Source organism: Patiria miniata, unplaced genomic scaffold, assembly GCF_015706575.1.
Source record: "Patiria miniata isolate m_02_andy unplaced genomic scaffold, ASM1570657v1 HiC_scaffold_20, whole genome shotgun sequence".
NCBI lineage: Eukaryota > Metazoa > Echinodermata > Asteroidea > Valvatida > Asterinidae > Patiria > Patiria miniata.
Window position 1 is genome coordinate 30,175,104 of NW_024037059.1, and position 13,345 is coordinate 30,188,448.

Sequence of the window (13,345 nt, forward strand, 5' to 3'; positions counted from 1 at the left end):
AGTCACTGGTGGAAATATGTCACACGCATGCGTTGTTCAATTCAAGAAACGAACAATATGGCGGCCAGACAGCAGAAAAGCTCAAGTGAACCCACAGATCAACTTTATTTGAAGCCTAAACATAATTATTTTTTGATCTCATTGCGACTTTAGGGGCTACAATTTCAGCCCGGCATTTCTACTTATTTCGATTGATGGAAAAGCAGAAAATTTGAAAATAAGACTCAGTTTGAAAAGGGTGTTTTGTCAGTGGCTACGGCCGCGGCTACGGACGTCACGTGAGGCTCTTGATGGCCTGCGTTTGAGCGTTTGACTAGCCCAGCTGTCGTGGCTAACCCGTCTGCCTTTACCCGACTTGATCCGGGTGAGCTACTCGAATGACAAACAAAAATTGTTTGAATCCCCGAACTTGAAGATATTATACAAGTATTGACTACTTTGGTTGGTGTGGTAAAACTAGCCTCCTGAGATGATCCAAGGGAGGTCAGTTTTACTACACTACAAGTTAAAAGCAGTCAATATTTGTTTTATAACGCCCCACCCAAACATTCTGCTTATTTTTGAGAGATGACTGATTAATTTAACCGAGATCCCATAAAAGTATTTTTTAATTTCTGTTTGAAAGTGATTGAAAATTTCCTCGCACTTTTCCAAATTAACCCTTCATGAAATGTTAGAACCTAACTTTGAAACATGTGGGAACAAAACGCACAACATGCAAAACACTGCTGATGTTATGTTGGTTGCTACGTGCATAGAACTTTGTCAGCCTTGAATAGTCTTTTTAGTCGTTGTATTGTCTTTTGGGCTGTGTGTAATGGGGGAAAAAAAGGCTCACTAAAAAAAAAAACTGGTTGAAATGATTAGGTTGTGATCTACTTTTAGAAACTGGGACAAAAAAGATAGAAAATCCAGGAAACAAAATTAACTTCTCAAAAATGTAATTTAGTCTTATTAAAACTTATCTTCACATACAAAAAAAAAACAATTTAAATTCTTAATTAACAAATAATTTAAAAGAAATTTCAATCTGGACCAAACAACGAATTAAAAACTCAAAAAGGAATTTGCCAAGGAGTAAAATTAACAATTGGATTAAATTTTAGGAGAATATTAACAACTAAGGTATTAAAAAAATGGATTGACACAAAAAACTTTAACCAAGGGGAAAAAAGCTAATGTCATACATAACTGTTCCAGTACCAACAATACAAATGCTATTGATTATTGTAGTAGAGTACTTTTTTCCAAGTACTGAGTACTGCCCAGTCCTTAGGTTACTGAGTACTAGTACTTTTTCTTCTGAGTACAAGTTCAGGTCTCCGAGTACGAGTATTTGTACTTCTAAGTACGAGTACAAGTACTTGTATCCCCAGTACGAGCACTTCTATTTCCGAATACAGCCGTACAGTACGAGTACTTCTATTTCCGAATACAGCCATACAGCCATATTTGCCGCATGGCTGTATATTGTACATAATTGTCCCAGGCCCAGTCAGACCGATACATACAGACCCACTCACGGCTAGCTGTTAAATGTGTTTGTCCGGACGTACACAGAAAAAAATCAGCAAACTTTGATGTCTTTGCAAGTAAATTAACCATTTCCAACTGAAAATATCGATAATAAAATAAGGCCGTGGTAAGTCAATCTATACCATTTTTTTTTGAGTACTGCTATTTGAGTACGAGTGCTTTGATAAGCAAGTACAAATTCATCATGTCGAGTATGAGTACTTTGCTGCTGTTAATTCAAGTTCAGATTTCAAACATGCAGTCTGTCCACGTTAACTACGGAAGCTCAAAATGGACATTGCACAAATGTTTTTTTGTGAAAGGTCATCAGTTTGGTGATTCAAGCAATTAACTAAATATGCAAAATGTACAAAGCTTTAAATCGAATATTTACATAGTCATGTGCCATTGTGTTTCATATACAATGTACTTCTACAAAATGAAGATTGGCACAATTTGCTTCATTAGGAGTTAAGACATTTCATATTACCTATTAAGTTATGGACCTATTGTACTTTTAACATTACCTCACAGTGATGACCATATTTTACAACATTACAGTAGTAAAGTTAATTTTGTGAATTGAATGCCAAATTTAAGGAGGTACAGTCCCTTCAATCTTAAAAAAGTTTGTCAGCAAAAACTGTTGTACGGTTCAAGAAACATTCAACCCTTTTCTTCCATGATTTCTTCCACGATTTCTCTTGATGACTTTATTACTAGAGAGTACACCATAGGCCTACTCACACATTTGTGGGGACCGAAAACGCTGTGGGGATAGCAGAAAGTCCCCATAACTCGGTCCTAATTTGCCTAACAATAAAAAAAAAACATCTCCATAATGGGATGTAGGCAGGCGCGGTTCTAGAACCAATATTTGGGGGGGGGGGGGGGCTAGCACGGTGGATCCAGAATTTTTTTAGGGAGGCGTGCTGAAATGTTGACCGGTTATTTTTTCCAGACACTTAGGCCTCCGAAAATCAATAGGTGGGGTGGGAGGGGGGGGGGGGGGGGGCTCATGCCATTTTTTCAATGGGGAGCGCCAATAAAATCCTAAAATCATTCACAATATATTAACTGATGCACCCTTGTCACGGCTATTTCTTCTTTAGGGGGAGACCGTTCGCATGTACATCACAATCCTTCTTTTTGCTAATGCAATTTTTTTTTACGGAATTTATTTTGGGGGGGCTAGGCAAAATTTTTGGGGGGCTACAGCCCCCCCTAGCCCCCCCGTAGAACCGCGCCTGGATGTAGGCCTAACATAGAGCTATATTAAATTACTAGAGCGCTAACTCCTCATTCTTGCGCACGGAGACGCTTTGAAGCCGTCCTGGGCGCAGACATTTTGAATTCATGTGCGTATTTGTAGAACATAATGAAATTAGATGGATTGAATTTTGAAAGTGTACTCTACATGCAACGCGCAAGTAAAACATACGCAAACAACTGAAGCGTGTCATGACAATTCAAAAAACGTTACAGCAAAAAGCATCTGCAGCGAATACGCGCTCGCTTTGCCCTGTTTGCGTAGAGCAAAATGACACGCTCATTTGCTGATTTGGTCTGGAATACAAACGCTGATATGCAAATAGACGTACAAAATGCGTACAAAATGTGTAGTTCTCCATAGGTTTGTGTACAAACATGGAAGCGCCTATCAGGCATCTCTTTGTATATCGAGTTACCGTTCTAGTAATTTAAATAAGCTCTATGAGGCTTACGCACATGCTGAAATGTATTGAGGGAGATTTTTACTGATAACACACCAACGTTACCAGTTATTTCAATTTCGAACAGGTTTTACAATCTGGGTAGATATTGTAATTTCAGGAATGTAGCAGATGTAAATAGCCCTGGTTCAACTACAACAATGTTCTGCAGGGCCTTGTAAGGCAAATCATTGGATGCAGGTTAGCCCCGGTTCAAGTACAGCGGTTAGTTTTTCAGAGGGCCATAATCAGGCAAATCACATCCGCTCAAAGATCTTAACAGAGTGTAGGTCAGCGACAACTACGTCACCAGCGGGAGTGAATGCCATTTCTATCGGATTGTACAACCCTTGAGCTACTGCTGCTACAAATGCACCATTTGAATCGTAACGCTGCACTTGAAAGCCTCCCTTTTTTCCAGAATGAACAGCGACATAGATGGTCTCATCATCATCGCACAGGACTCCAGCTGGCGTTGCAGCTTTGCCATTCATTAATGTCTTGACCCTGAACATCTCTTTACCTTCAAAGTTAACACACAGCAAACTTTGGCCCTCGTAGTTTGTGAAGACTAAACAGCCAAAATTGCTTATTGCCAAGTCATGGTCAACCATGCTATTTGAGATGCTTGCAATCAACGATCCGTTCAGATTGTGGACACTGATGACCTTTCTCCCCTCGTTAGCAACTGCCATTCGTTGATTGTCAACAACGATACCTTGCAGGTTACTCTCTGATCGCCCATCCACATCGTCACATGAAGGTGTAAACTCGCGAACAAAGTGGAGCTCAGTGTCAAAAACCTTCACTTTCTGTTTGTCCGTGACGAAAAGCAGATCATCATAGGACACCGCAACGCCCCAAGGAGCTTCCAACTGATGCATAAGACCTCCTTTAGCAACCGCTGTTTTATATCGACCAGTGGAGCTAAACAATGACAACCGTTTCAAAATTGTGTCAGTTACTACAATGTCCCCGTTTCTGAAACATGCAACAGCCGTGGCAAATTGAAATTCCTCATCACCGGTACCTTCTTTGCCGAACTCTCCCTTTAACTGCCATTTCTCGCTGACACAGACCTCCCCAAGCTCTGCATCACTCTCAATGTCATGACATCTGACACCGATGAACGACGGACCATGATTCACCGGTTCACACTTGAGCTCCTTCTGGAATTCCAAGTTGTGCATCACCTTTGGCTTGAGCTCCAAAAGCTCGAAATCATCGGCTTGACTCATCAAGTCATTTACTGCCGTGATGGTCTGATCTGCACGTTCCAACTGGTCACGGTTGTGCATGAGCGCCTTTTCGTACTCAGTGTCTCTCTTCTGACCGATTTTGTCGACCTTGTCAGTGAGAAGCTTTGCTTTGTTTCTGATTTTAGTGATCTCTGCCTCTGCTTTTGCATCAATATCACTACGAGCCTGAGCCAGTTTCTTTTGCAATCTATTTCGTGCATGTTTGATTGACTTTTCAGTAGATTTGAAGTGCTGCCTGCTCTTCTCGAACTTCTGCAGTATGTTACCGACCTCACTGCGGAAGGACCTGATCAGGTCATCAATCTTTAGGAAATTGTGCTCTGCCGACCGATGATCCAATGCGGCACACATTGAGCAGATCAAGGTGTCGCATGTGTCACAGAAGAAACACAGAGGATGGTCATGGTGGATTGTACACATTCGGGTGATGGGTTTGCTATGTTCTGCTGGAGGCATCTTAGATTTGTGCCAATCTCCTACTGAAATGATTTGATGGTCTTTGGTGGACTTGAACCTCCCATGGGCTTTCCGGCATTCCTGGCAGAGGTTATCACTACAATCAAGACACCTCCAAGAGGCCTCCTTGCCTTCTCCGCAGTCACATGTGACGGTAGGTGCCGATGCTTCTCCTAATACTGCCTCCTGTTGTTTGACCTCATCGACAAGAGAACTAAGAAAGAAAGACGAAGAAAGACTCTGCAATCCTCCATCAGGAACTTGCATCTCTCTCCTGCAGACTGGACATGTTATCTTTTCTGTCTCTGGCTTCTGTTTGCTCATCATCTCTTCCAGACAGTTCAGGCAAAAGCTGTGCAGACAGTCCAGCATCTTGGGATCCTTGAAAAGACAGCAACAGATCGGACATTCCAGATGTCCGTGGCTGATCTTGTCCAAGACAGTTTTGGCTGCTGCCTCCGCCATATTTCAGATGTGACCTAATCAAAACAGAACAAAACAAGTACGTGTCTGAAAAAGTTCAAATTATAACAAACAGGTGATTGCCCAATATGGCTTTGCATCGGAACCGGGTACCCGAGTACCCGACCGTTAATGTCAGGAACCGGTTCCAGATTATGGAATCGAGTTCCCGTAAGCAACTTTGCAAATTACTTAACTTCTCAGTCAATGAAAAAGAAATGTTTCCAATGTCAGTGAGAACATTTCAAAATGAAAAACAGGATACATGGAAAACCAAAACCAAATTCACATTTTATGATGCTTGGAAAAGTTGCAGTTTTCACCACATATCTAAAGAGCCCACTGTATACACCCTATCTAGCCGTATTGCAGCACCGATGTGGTAGTATTATTATGTGGACCTTTATGAACAATCTGAACATCAGCAACTTCCCAGATTTGAATTTTGGTTTGGGTTTCTTTAACAGGTACCCATATTTTTTTTTTAATATTAAAGGTACCTGTATTTTTTTCAATAGGGTACCCGGTTCCTGTACCTACTACCCGTAAGCCTGGGATACATTTGCAGTGTTGTAACCAAGTCATTTTTTCCCAAGTCAAGTCAAGTCTCAAGTCATTTTTTCCCAAGTCAAGTCAAGTCTCAAGTCAAATTTTTCCAAGTCAAGTCAAGTCTCAAGTCAAATTTTTACAAGTTTCAAGTCTCTCTCCTGAAGACGGTCAGAGCATACTGACCGGAACGTCGAGTTTATACCTCTGGTTCTTTTCAGAACCATTCTCTTAGTTGAGAAATTATTCGCACAAGATGTTTCCGCAAACCTTTCATTATTTAGTATCTCCACCATGCAAAGCCTCAAATCTTACTTAAGTTTCAAGTCAATTTTTTTTACAATTATAGCACCAACTAGCCAAATTTTCATGTCAAAACTCAAGTCCCGAGTCAATTTCAAAAGTATTACACAGTTATGTTTATCAGAATTCAAATGACACAACCCTTTCAGAAATGTCCCATGAGCATCCCATGGGATTTCCATGGGGTCCCATGGGATTCCCATGGGACCCCATGGGAAACCCATGGGGTCATCAAGAACACCATGTAAGTTAAAATGATCACCATGGGAGATTTTATGCTCATCGTGGGAAACCCATGGGAACACCATGGAGATTGCATGGCCATGGGAACACCATGGGGTAGCAGACCAGTAAATAAACTTCCATAGACCCCAATGGTAAATGCTCCCACTTCAAAAATTCGGGAAAAATACTCACAACTCTCCAAGGTGTTCGAGACATACATCAAATTAAAGCTTATTTCATCATCTTTCATTTTCTTTTCAATTTTTGGGGGTCAACTGATGACTTTTAGGAGAAATTTCCATCTGAAGATGATCACCCCTGAAAATAGTCCTGAAGCCCATCGCCATTTTGAAAAACGATGCCTACACTCCATTGCAAAATAGAGCGCTTTTAGGGTCCAAATTACATCAAAATTACACAGAACTGCAAGCTCCCAGTCATGTGCACGGCTTCCACCCATATTTTTTACAAACCCTCAAGTTCATGGCCCACAGCATGCTCAAATACCGAAGATTTTGAGGGCATGCAAATCGTGATTTGGCCGGCGCAGGCAATTTCGGACCGATTTACTGGTCTGCACCCTATAAAGAAGCGAGGTCTTGAAAAATTGCCCCAAACCACTTGTACGGCACGAGGAAGGATGGATGACTCATATTTCATCAAAAAATTGCAAGAAAAAAAATCTCTGACTGCGATTTCTGGCCTGAAAACAAGCCCTCTGTTTGCGGCTACCTTACTGCAGGGCGCCCCCAACGGGGGTTAATTGAATTTTTGCTCCTTCCGACCCCAAATTACCCCCTCCCCCCCCTTGTTCGCTCGAAATTGCTGTGATCGGACGACGGTCCATCGGCCCTATTCAGATTTTGGGCGCATTTGTTGCGGAACCGCCATTGGTGACCCCTTTTGAAACGCTCCCCCCCCCCCCAGGTTCCGCCCCCCTGAAAAAAAAACACTCCGCAAACATTTGACAACAAACCATGGAAGGCGCCATTTTGAAACTATAGGTAGCAGACCAGTAAATAAACTTCCATAGACCCAAATGGTAAATGCTCCCACTTCAAAAATTCGGGAAAAATACTCACAACTCTCCAAGGTGTTCGAGACACACATCAAATTAAAGCTTATTTCATCATCTTTCATTTTCTTTTCAATTTTCGGGGGGTCAACTGATGACTTTTAGGAGAAATTTCCATCTGAAGATGATCACCCCTGAAAATAGTCCTGAAGCCCATCGCCATTTTGAAAAACGATGCCTACACTCCATTGCAAAATAGAGCGCTTTTAGGGTCCAAATTACATCAAAATTACACAGAACTGCAAGCTCCCAGTCCTGTGCACGGCTTCCACCCATATTTTTTACAAACCCTCAAGTTCATGGCCCACAGCATGCTCAAATACCGAAGATTTTGAGGGCATGCAAATCGTGATTTGGCCGGCGCAGGCAATTTCGGACCGATTTACTGGTCTGCACCCATGGAGATTGCATGGACAAAATGGGACCACCATGGGGATTTTACGAGCTCCATGGGAACACCATGGGAACACCATGGGGATTTTATGAGCTCCATGGGAACACCATGGGGATTTTATGGACACCATGGGAACACCATGGGAATTCATGGACACCATGGGAACACCATATGGGAACCCCATGGCGATTTTATGGACACCATGGGAACACCATGGGGATTTTATGGACACCATGGGAACACCATTGGGATTGTATGTCACCATGGGAACACCATGGGGATTTACTGGACACCATGGGAACATCATGGGGATTTTAGACACATGGGTACACCATGAGGATTCGGACGCCATGAGAATACCATAATGTGGGTGATATAAATTATGGACACAATGGGAACACCATGGAGATTTAAAAGGCAGGAAGGGGACACTGCCGGGTTATACTGGAGAACATGCATGTGCCATGGAAAACCATCATAGACCCAATTGCATAGCTCCCAAGTCATAGGCAAACTTTTCTTTGATTTAATTACTTATTCGCTTAGCTGTAAATTTGAATTCAATTAAAAATATTTCCCTTGTGGTCATAGAGGTTATCAAGAATTCTATTTGTTATGCTGACCATGGGAAACTCCTGTGGATGTTCACCAATTGAACACAATGGGATGAACACCATGGGACCACCATGGGACATTTTTGTGAGAATCGCTTACAATAACGAGTGTTGTAATTGCACATTTTTGAATTTTTCTGTTGATAAGTGAAGTTAAATGATGCATACAGTATTTTTTTATGTGGAAAATGTGTCATTCAAACTTTGGATAATATTGATTCATTTGTTATTATGGTTGGAAACATTTGTGCGCACATATTCGCGAATTGTTTCACGACATCGCATACGTGTGCGCACATATTCGCGATTAATTTCACGACATCGCATACGTGTGCGCACATATTCGCGATTAATTTCACGACATCGCATACGTGTGCGCATATATTCGCGATAAATTTCGCAACATCGCATACGTGTGCGCACCTATTCGCGATAAATTTCGCGACATCCCATACGTGTGCGCACATATTCGTGATAAATTTTGCGACATCGCATAGTGTGCGCACATATTCGCGATAAATTTCGCAACATCGCAATATCTTCAGACAGCGCGTGGACCATCGTTTCTGGCCGCTGATTGGGCCGCACTGCATTAACAAAAGGCCAAGGAAGGCCAGGATCGGAAACCGCAAGCAAGCATGCACAGCGCGCGTTGGCTGAATGGATGAAGGTCGGTATCAATTTACATTGGTCTTTTCTTCATGGCTCTACATGTGACCAGCCAATGTGGTTACGGTTTAATTCATCCTCCGAATAGTGTGGTCGTTCTAAGGCAACACAATGGCCCCTTTGTGGCGATGTACCGACACCGGGTGACGCCTGGTGTTCTTCTGTGTGCGGTCAAACATGCGTCTTTTGCGGCGGTGCGCCTTATCTGTTGGCGTTTGAATTTTTTTGGGGTGATTTTAGGGACCTGCGCCTTATCCGCCGCGCGCCTTATCCGCAGGAAATTACGGTATTCGCGAATTGTTTTACGACATTGCATACGTGTGCGCACATATTCGCGATAAATTTCGCGACATCGCATACGTGTGCGCACATATTCGCGAATTGTTTCACGACATTGCATACGTGTGCGCACACATTCGCGATAAATTTCGCGACATCGCATACGTATGCGCACACGTTTGCGATATGCGATGTCCCTTCAGGGCCACCATAGATACATGTACATGTATGTTAACGGAGGGTGATCAGACTATGCACAAAACCACGCGTGGCAGGCACAAAGCGCCAGGTTCCACATTGAGTAGTCCGTCTGAGCTCAGCTCGGTGCACGGTGGGATTTACGGACTTCTCTCCAGTCAAGTTTCAATCAGTCATCACCCGATAATAAACTGGTGGGTGCACCAAAAACGTTTTTTGTAACTATGACAAGTTTGTCAAGTTAAGTCAAGTCATAAGTCTTTCTTTGTCAAGTCAAGTCAAGTCTCAAGTCATTTTTTTTCCAAGTCAAGTCAATTCTCAAGTCGGAAAAATAGCGACTCGAGTTCGAGTCAGCGACTTGAGTCAACAACACTGTACATTTGTATTTACACTGATTACTTGACTGCACACTAACTTATTGGGAGTTAAAAATTAAAGAGGTTGTGGAATGCTCGAAAACATTTCCGTCATTTTTTGGGTATATGTAGCCCAAGGTGTGATGAAATAAAAACAACTATTGTTTCTGTCATGAAATGAGTACAAAGGGTACTTTTGAGAGCTATTTTTCAGGTCCTGTTTTGAACCGAACGTGCAATTTGTGTAAAAAACGTCGTTGCGGGCAGCAAACAAAACACAGTAAATCGTGACGTAATAAACAGGACTCGTTTATGCTACTCTGCATCGGGAGTCCAGTTTATTACGTCACGATTTACTGTGTTTTGTTTGCTGCCCGCAACGACGACTTTTACACAAATTGCACGTTCAGGTCGAAACAGGCATGACAGGACTTGAAAAACAGCTCTCAAAAGTACCTTTTGTACTCATTTTTAATGACAGAAACAATAGTCGTTTTTATTTCATCACACCTTAGGCTACATATACCCGAAGAATGACGGAAATGTCTTCGAGCATTCCGTCCACAACCTCTTTAACAGCTGCCTTTTACTGTTCTTCAATACACGGATATATGGCCAATATCTTTATGCAGAAATAACAAGAGTTGTAACGAGTCACTGATTTTTGTGACTCGAGTCGAGTCAAGTCATTTGCTCGCAGCTACTCAAGTCGAGTCGAGTTATTTTCCTTTAGGGACTCGAGTTGAGTCGAGTCACCAAATATACTGAGTCGGACTCGAGTCGAGTCAATGACTCGAGTCAATGACTCGAGTCATTACAACTCTGAGAAATAAAAATAATGGGAGTAGGCCCAAAAGTAAAAAGTACCCAAAAGTAAAAAGGCCCAAAAGTAAAAAGACAGACTCGTATTTTCAGACTTCAATTCAGAAAAGAGAATTCAATATTTTTTAAAAGCGTCATGTTTATAACAAACATACCTACTCGCGCATCACATGCACTGAAATGCTAAACATTGATGCAAATCTCATGCATAATTTTCCTGGTAGGCCTATAGGCTACATTTGACATGTTCAAAAACAAAGCGAAACGCACGAAAAGCAAAGACCATTTAAAATCCAGCCAAAATGCCAAAACTCACCTACTTTATTTGGATCAACAGTTAGCCACAGTTTCCCACCACAAACGAGATACTTTCGTCAAATGTAAAAAAAGAAAAGGATGGCAAAACTACCATCAATTAACTTGCAAGTTGTAAAGTTCTGTAAGCCTAGGTTTATACGTGTACATGTCAGGCCTCTTCAAGCGATGAATGGTGCAACAACAGCTAATTAATTCACTCCTTTACTCAACACTGGAAAAACCAGTTGCTATTTTTGTCACACAGTACCCTAAAAATAGCAACACTATGATAATGATCTTTACTCAAGTTCAGTATAGGCCTACACACTAACAATGCTGCAAATGATATTGAAATTAAAGTCCACAGGTCAAACAGGCAACCTAACTCTGTCTACAGAAGCACAAAATGGACATTGCACAAATATCACCACTGCATGCTTGTTATAACTCCTTTTGCATGTATAACTGTTAAAAATGCCGACAAATAGGCCTTCAATTTTTATACTTTTAAAGATATGAAAATGGAAAAAGGAGGGTTGAAAATAAGAACTGAAAGTAGGATGTATTAAGGTATCCATGATACAAACATGGGCATCGCGAGGGGGGCAAGGGGGGGCGCTCCCCCCCCCCCCCCCCCCCGAAAAGCAAAAAAAAAAAAAAGAGGCGTGAAGTCATATTGGTGAAAATTTAATTGGTTGGGGGGGGGGGATGTCTCTGCCCCCTTTTAAAACTGATCAATCGAGAATATGTTGAGAAATACAAACATTTTTTGGGAAAAGGTATGTTTTACTCCCCTCTAGAAAAAATCCTGGTAACGCCCATGGATACAAAGCTAAAAATTAGGAAAAATACCCTACGTTTCATTCATGCCTACAATAGGAATGACTGTTACCAGTTGTAGTAGAAAAACTAGCAGATGGTAGAGATAAGGTGGCTTGACTTTTTGTTAAATCTTGGCCACAAGAATAGCCCATTATTTAAAGAACATCAGAGTCCAGCCACAAATGATCGAGGCCCAAGTAGGAAAATTACAATAAAAATAGAAAAGCAACCCTTAGTAAAGCTGGTCGGACTGCCTGTGAAGTTATTCTTTCTGGCATAACATGCTCTCATTGTGGAAAAAAACAATATAAGAAGGCCATTTCCAAATATATGTCAAATGACACATTTCTGGAAATTTCCGCTAGTAGTTGGTTTGTAATTTGGCAAATCTGTGAATATATGCGCACAAGCGTTGACCGGCACACACACGTGCGAGGTTGCTATCATTCATGGGTTATCGTGTGACATCACATAGCTGCAATCAGCTGAATGAGAACTTGGCTCGGATGCTGTTTTTGGGTGCAATTCAAAATATGACCTGGCAGTTTTTGAATTGAAACTGAGATCCTAGACGATTGATTCTTCTGAATACACAGCATTCACAGAGCTAAAACTTCATCAAGTTTGTTGTTAAGCACCCGTCTTTAAATTTTGAGCACTTGTGTTGCTTCGAGCAAAAAAAAAAGGAACAAATGACTGGTTGCAATGGTAAAACTAGCCTCCTGAGATGATCCATGCAGCGTTCTTTATTCCTGAGGTGACACCCAGGGAGATGGAATGATCCATGGATCACCGAGGGAGGCTAGTTTCACTACAAGTTTGAAGCAGTCAATATTTGTTTTATAACGCCTCAGCCACAGATTCTGCTTGTTTTTGAGAGAAAACTTAATAATTTAATCCAAATCTCTTGCAAACGTACATCAATTTCAATATGAACGTAACTGAAAATTTCCTTGCACTTTTCCAAAGTACCCCTTCGTGAAATGTTTGAACCTAACTTTGAAGCGCGTGGGAACAAAACACGCAATACGTAGAACACATGTGCATCTGCACACACTGCTGTTGCTATGTTGGTTGCTACATGCATAGTTCTTTGTCAGCCTTAAATAGTCTTGGGGGGGGGGGCTGTGTGTAACGGCGAAAATAACTTACTAAAAATCCTGCTTCAATTGACGAGGTCGCGATTTACTTTTAGAAACTGGGACAAAGAAGAAAAGGAATCAAGGAAACAAATGAGACTTCTCAAAAATTTAATTTTGTCTCCTAATTTAATAAAATCCTTGACATGCCAAAAAAAATTAAATCCTTCAATAAAACAGACAATTTTTCTCAAATACTTGA

The 13,345-nt window shown here is 41.5% G+C and overlaps 2 protein-coding genes across 2 annotated transcripts in view; one reads left to right on the forward strand and one right to left on the reverse strand.

The window, feature by feature from the left end:
* The window catches only part of LOC119728007 (speract receptor-like), a 30,301-nt gene that overhangs the window by 9,222 nt on the left and 7,734 nt on the right, over positions 1-13,345 (forward strand). The gene's annotated exons all lie outside the window — the stretch shown is intronic.
* Positions 3,406-5,407, reverse strand: LOC119728773 (E3 ubiquitin-protein ligase TRIM71-like). Its single transcript, XM_038201153.1, has one exon. The coding sequence runs from the start codon at positions 5,405-5,407 to the stop codon at positions 3,485-3,487; it is 1,923 nt and encodes a 640-aa protein (XP_038057081.1). The 3' UTR covers positions 3,406-3,484.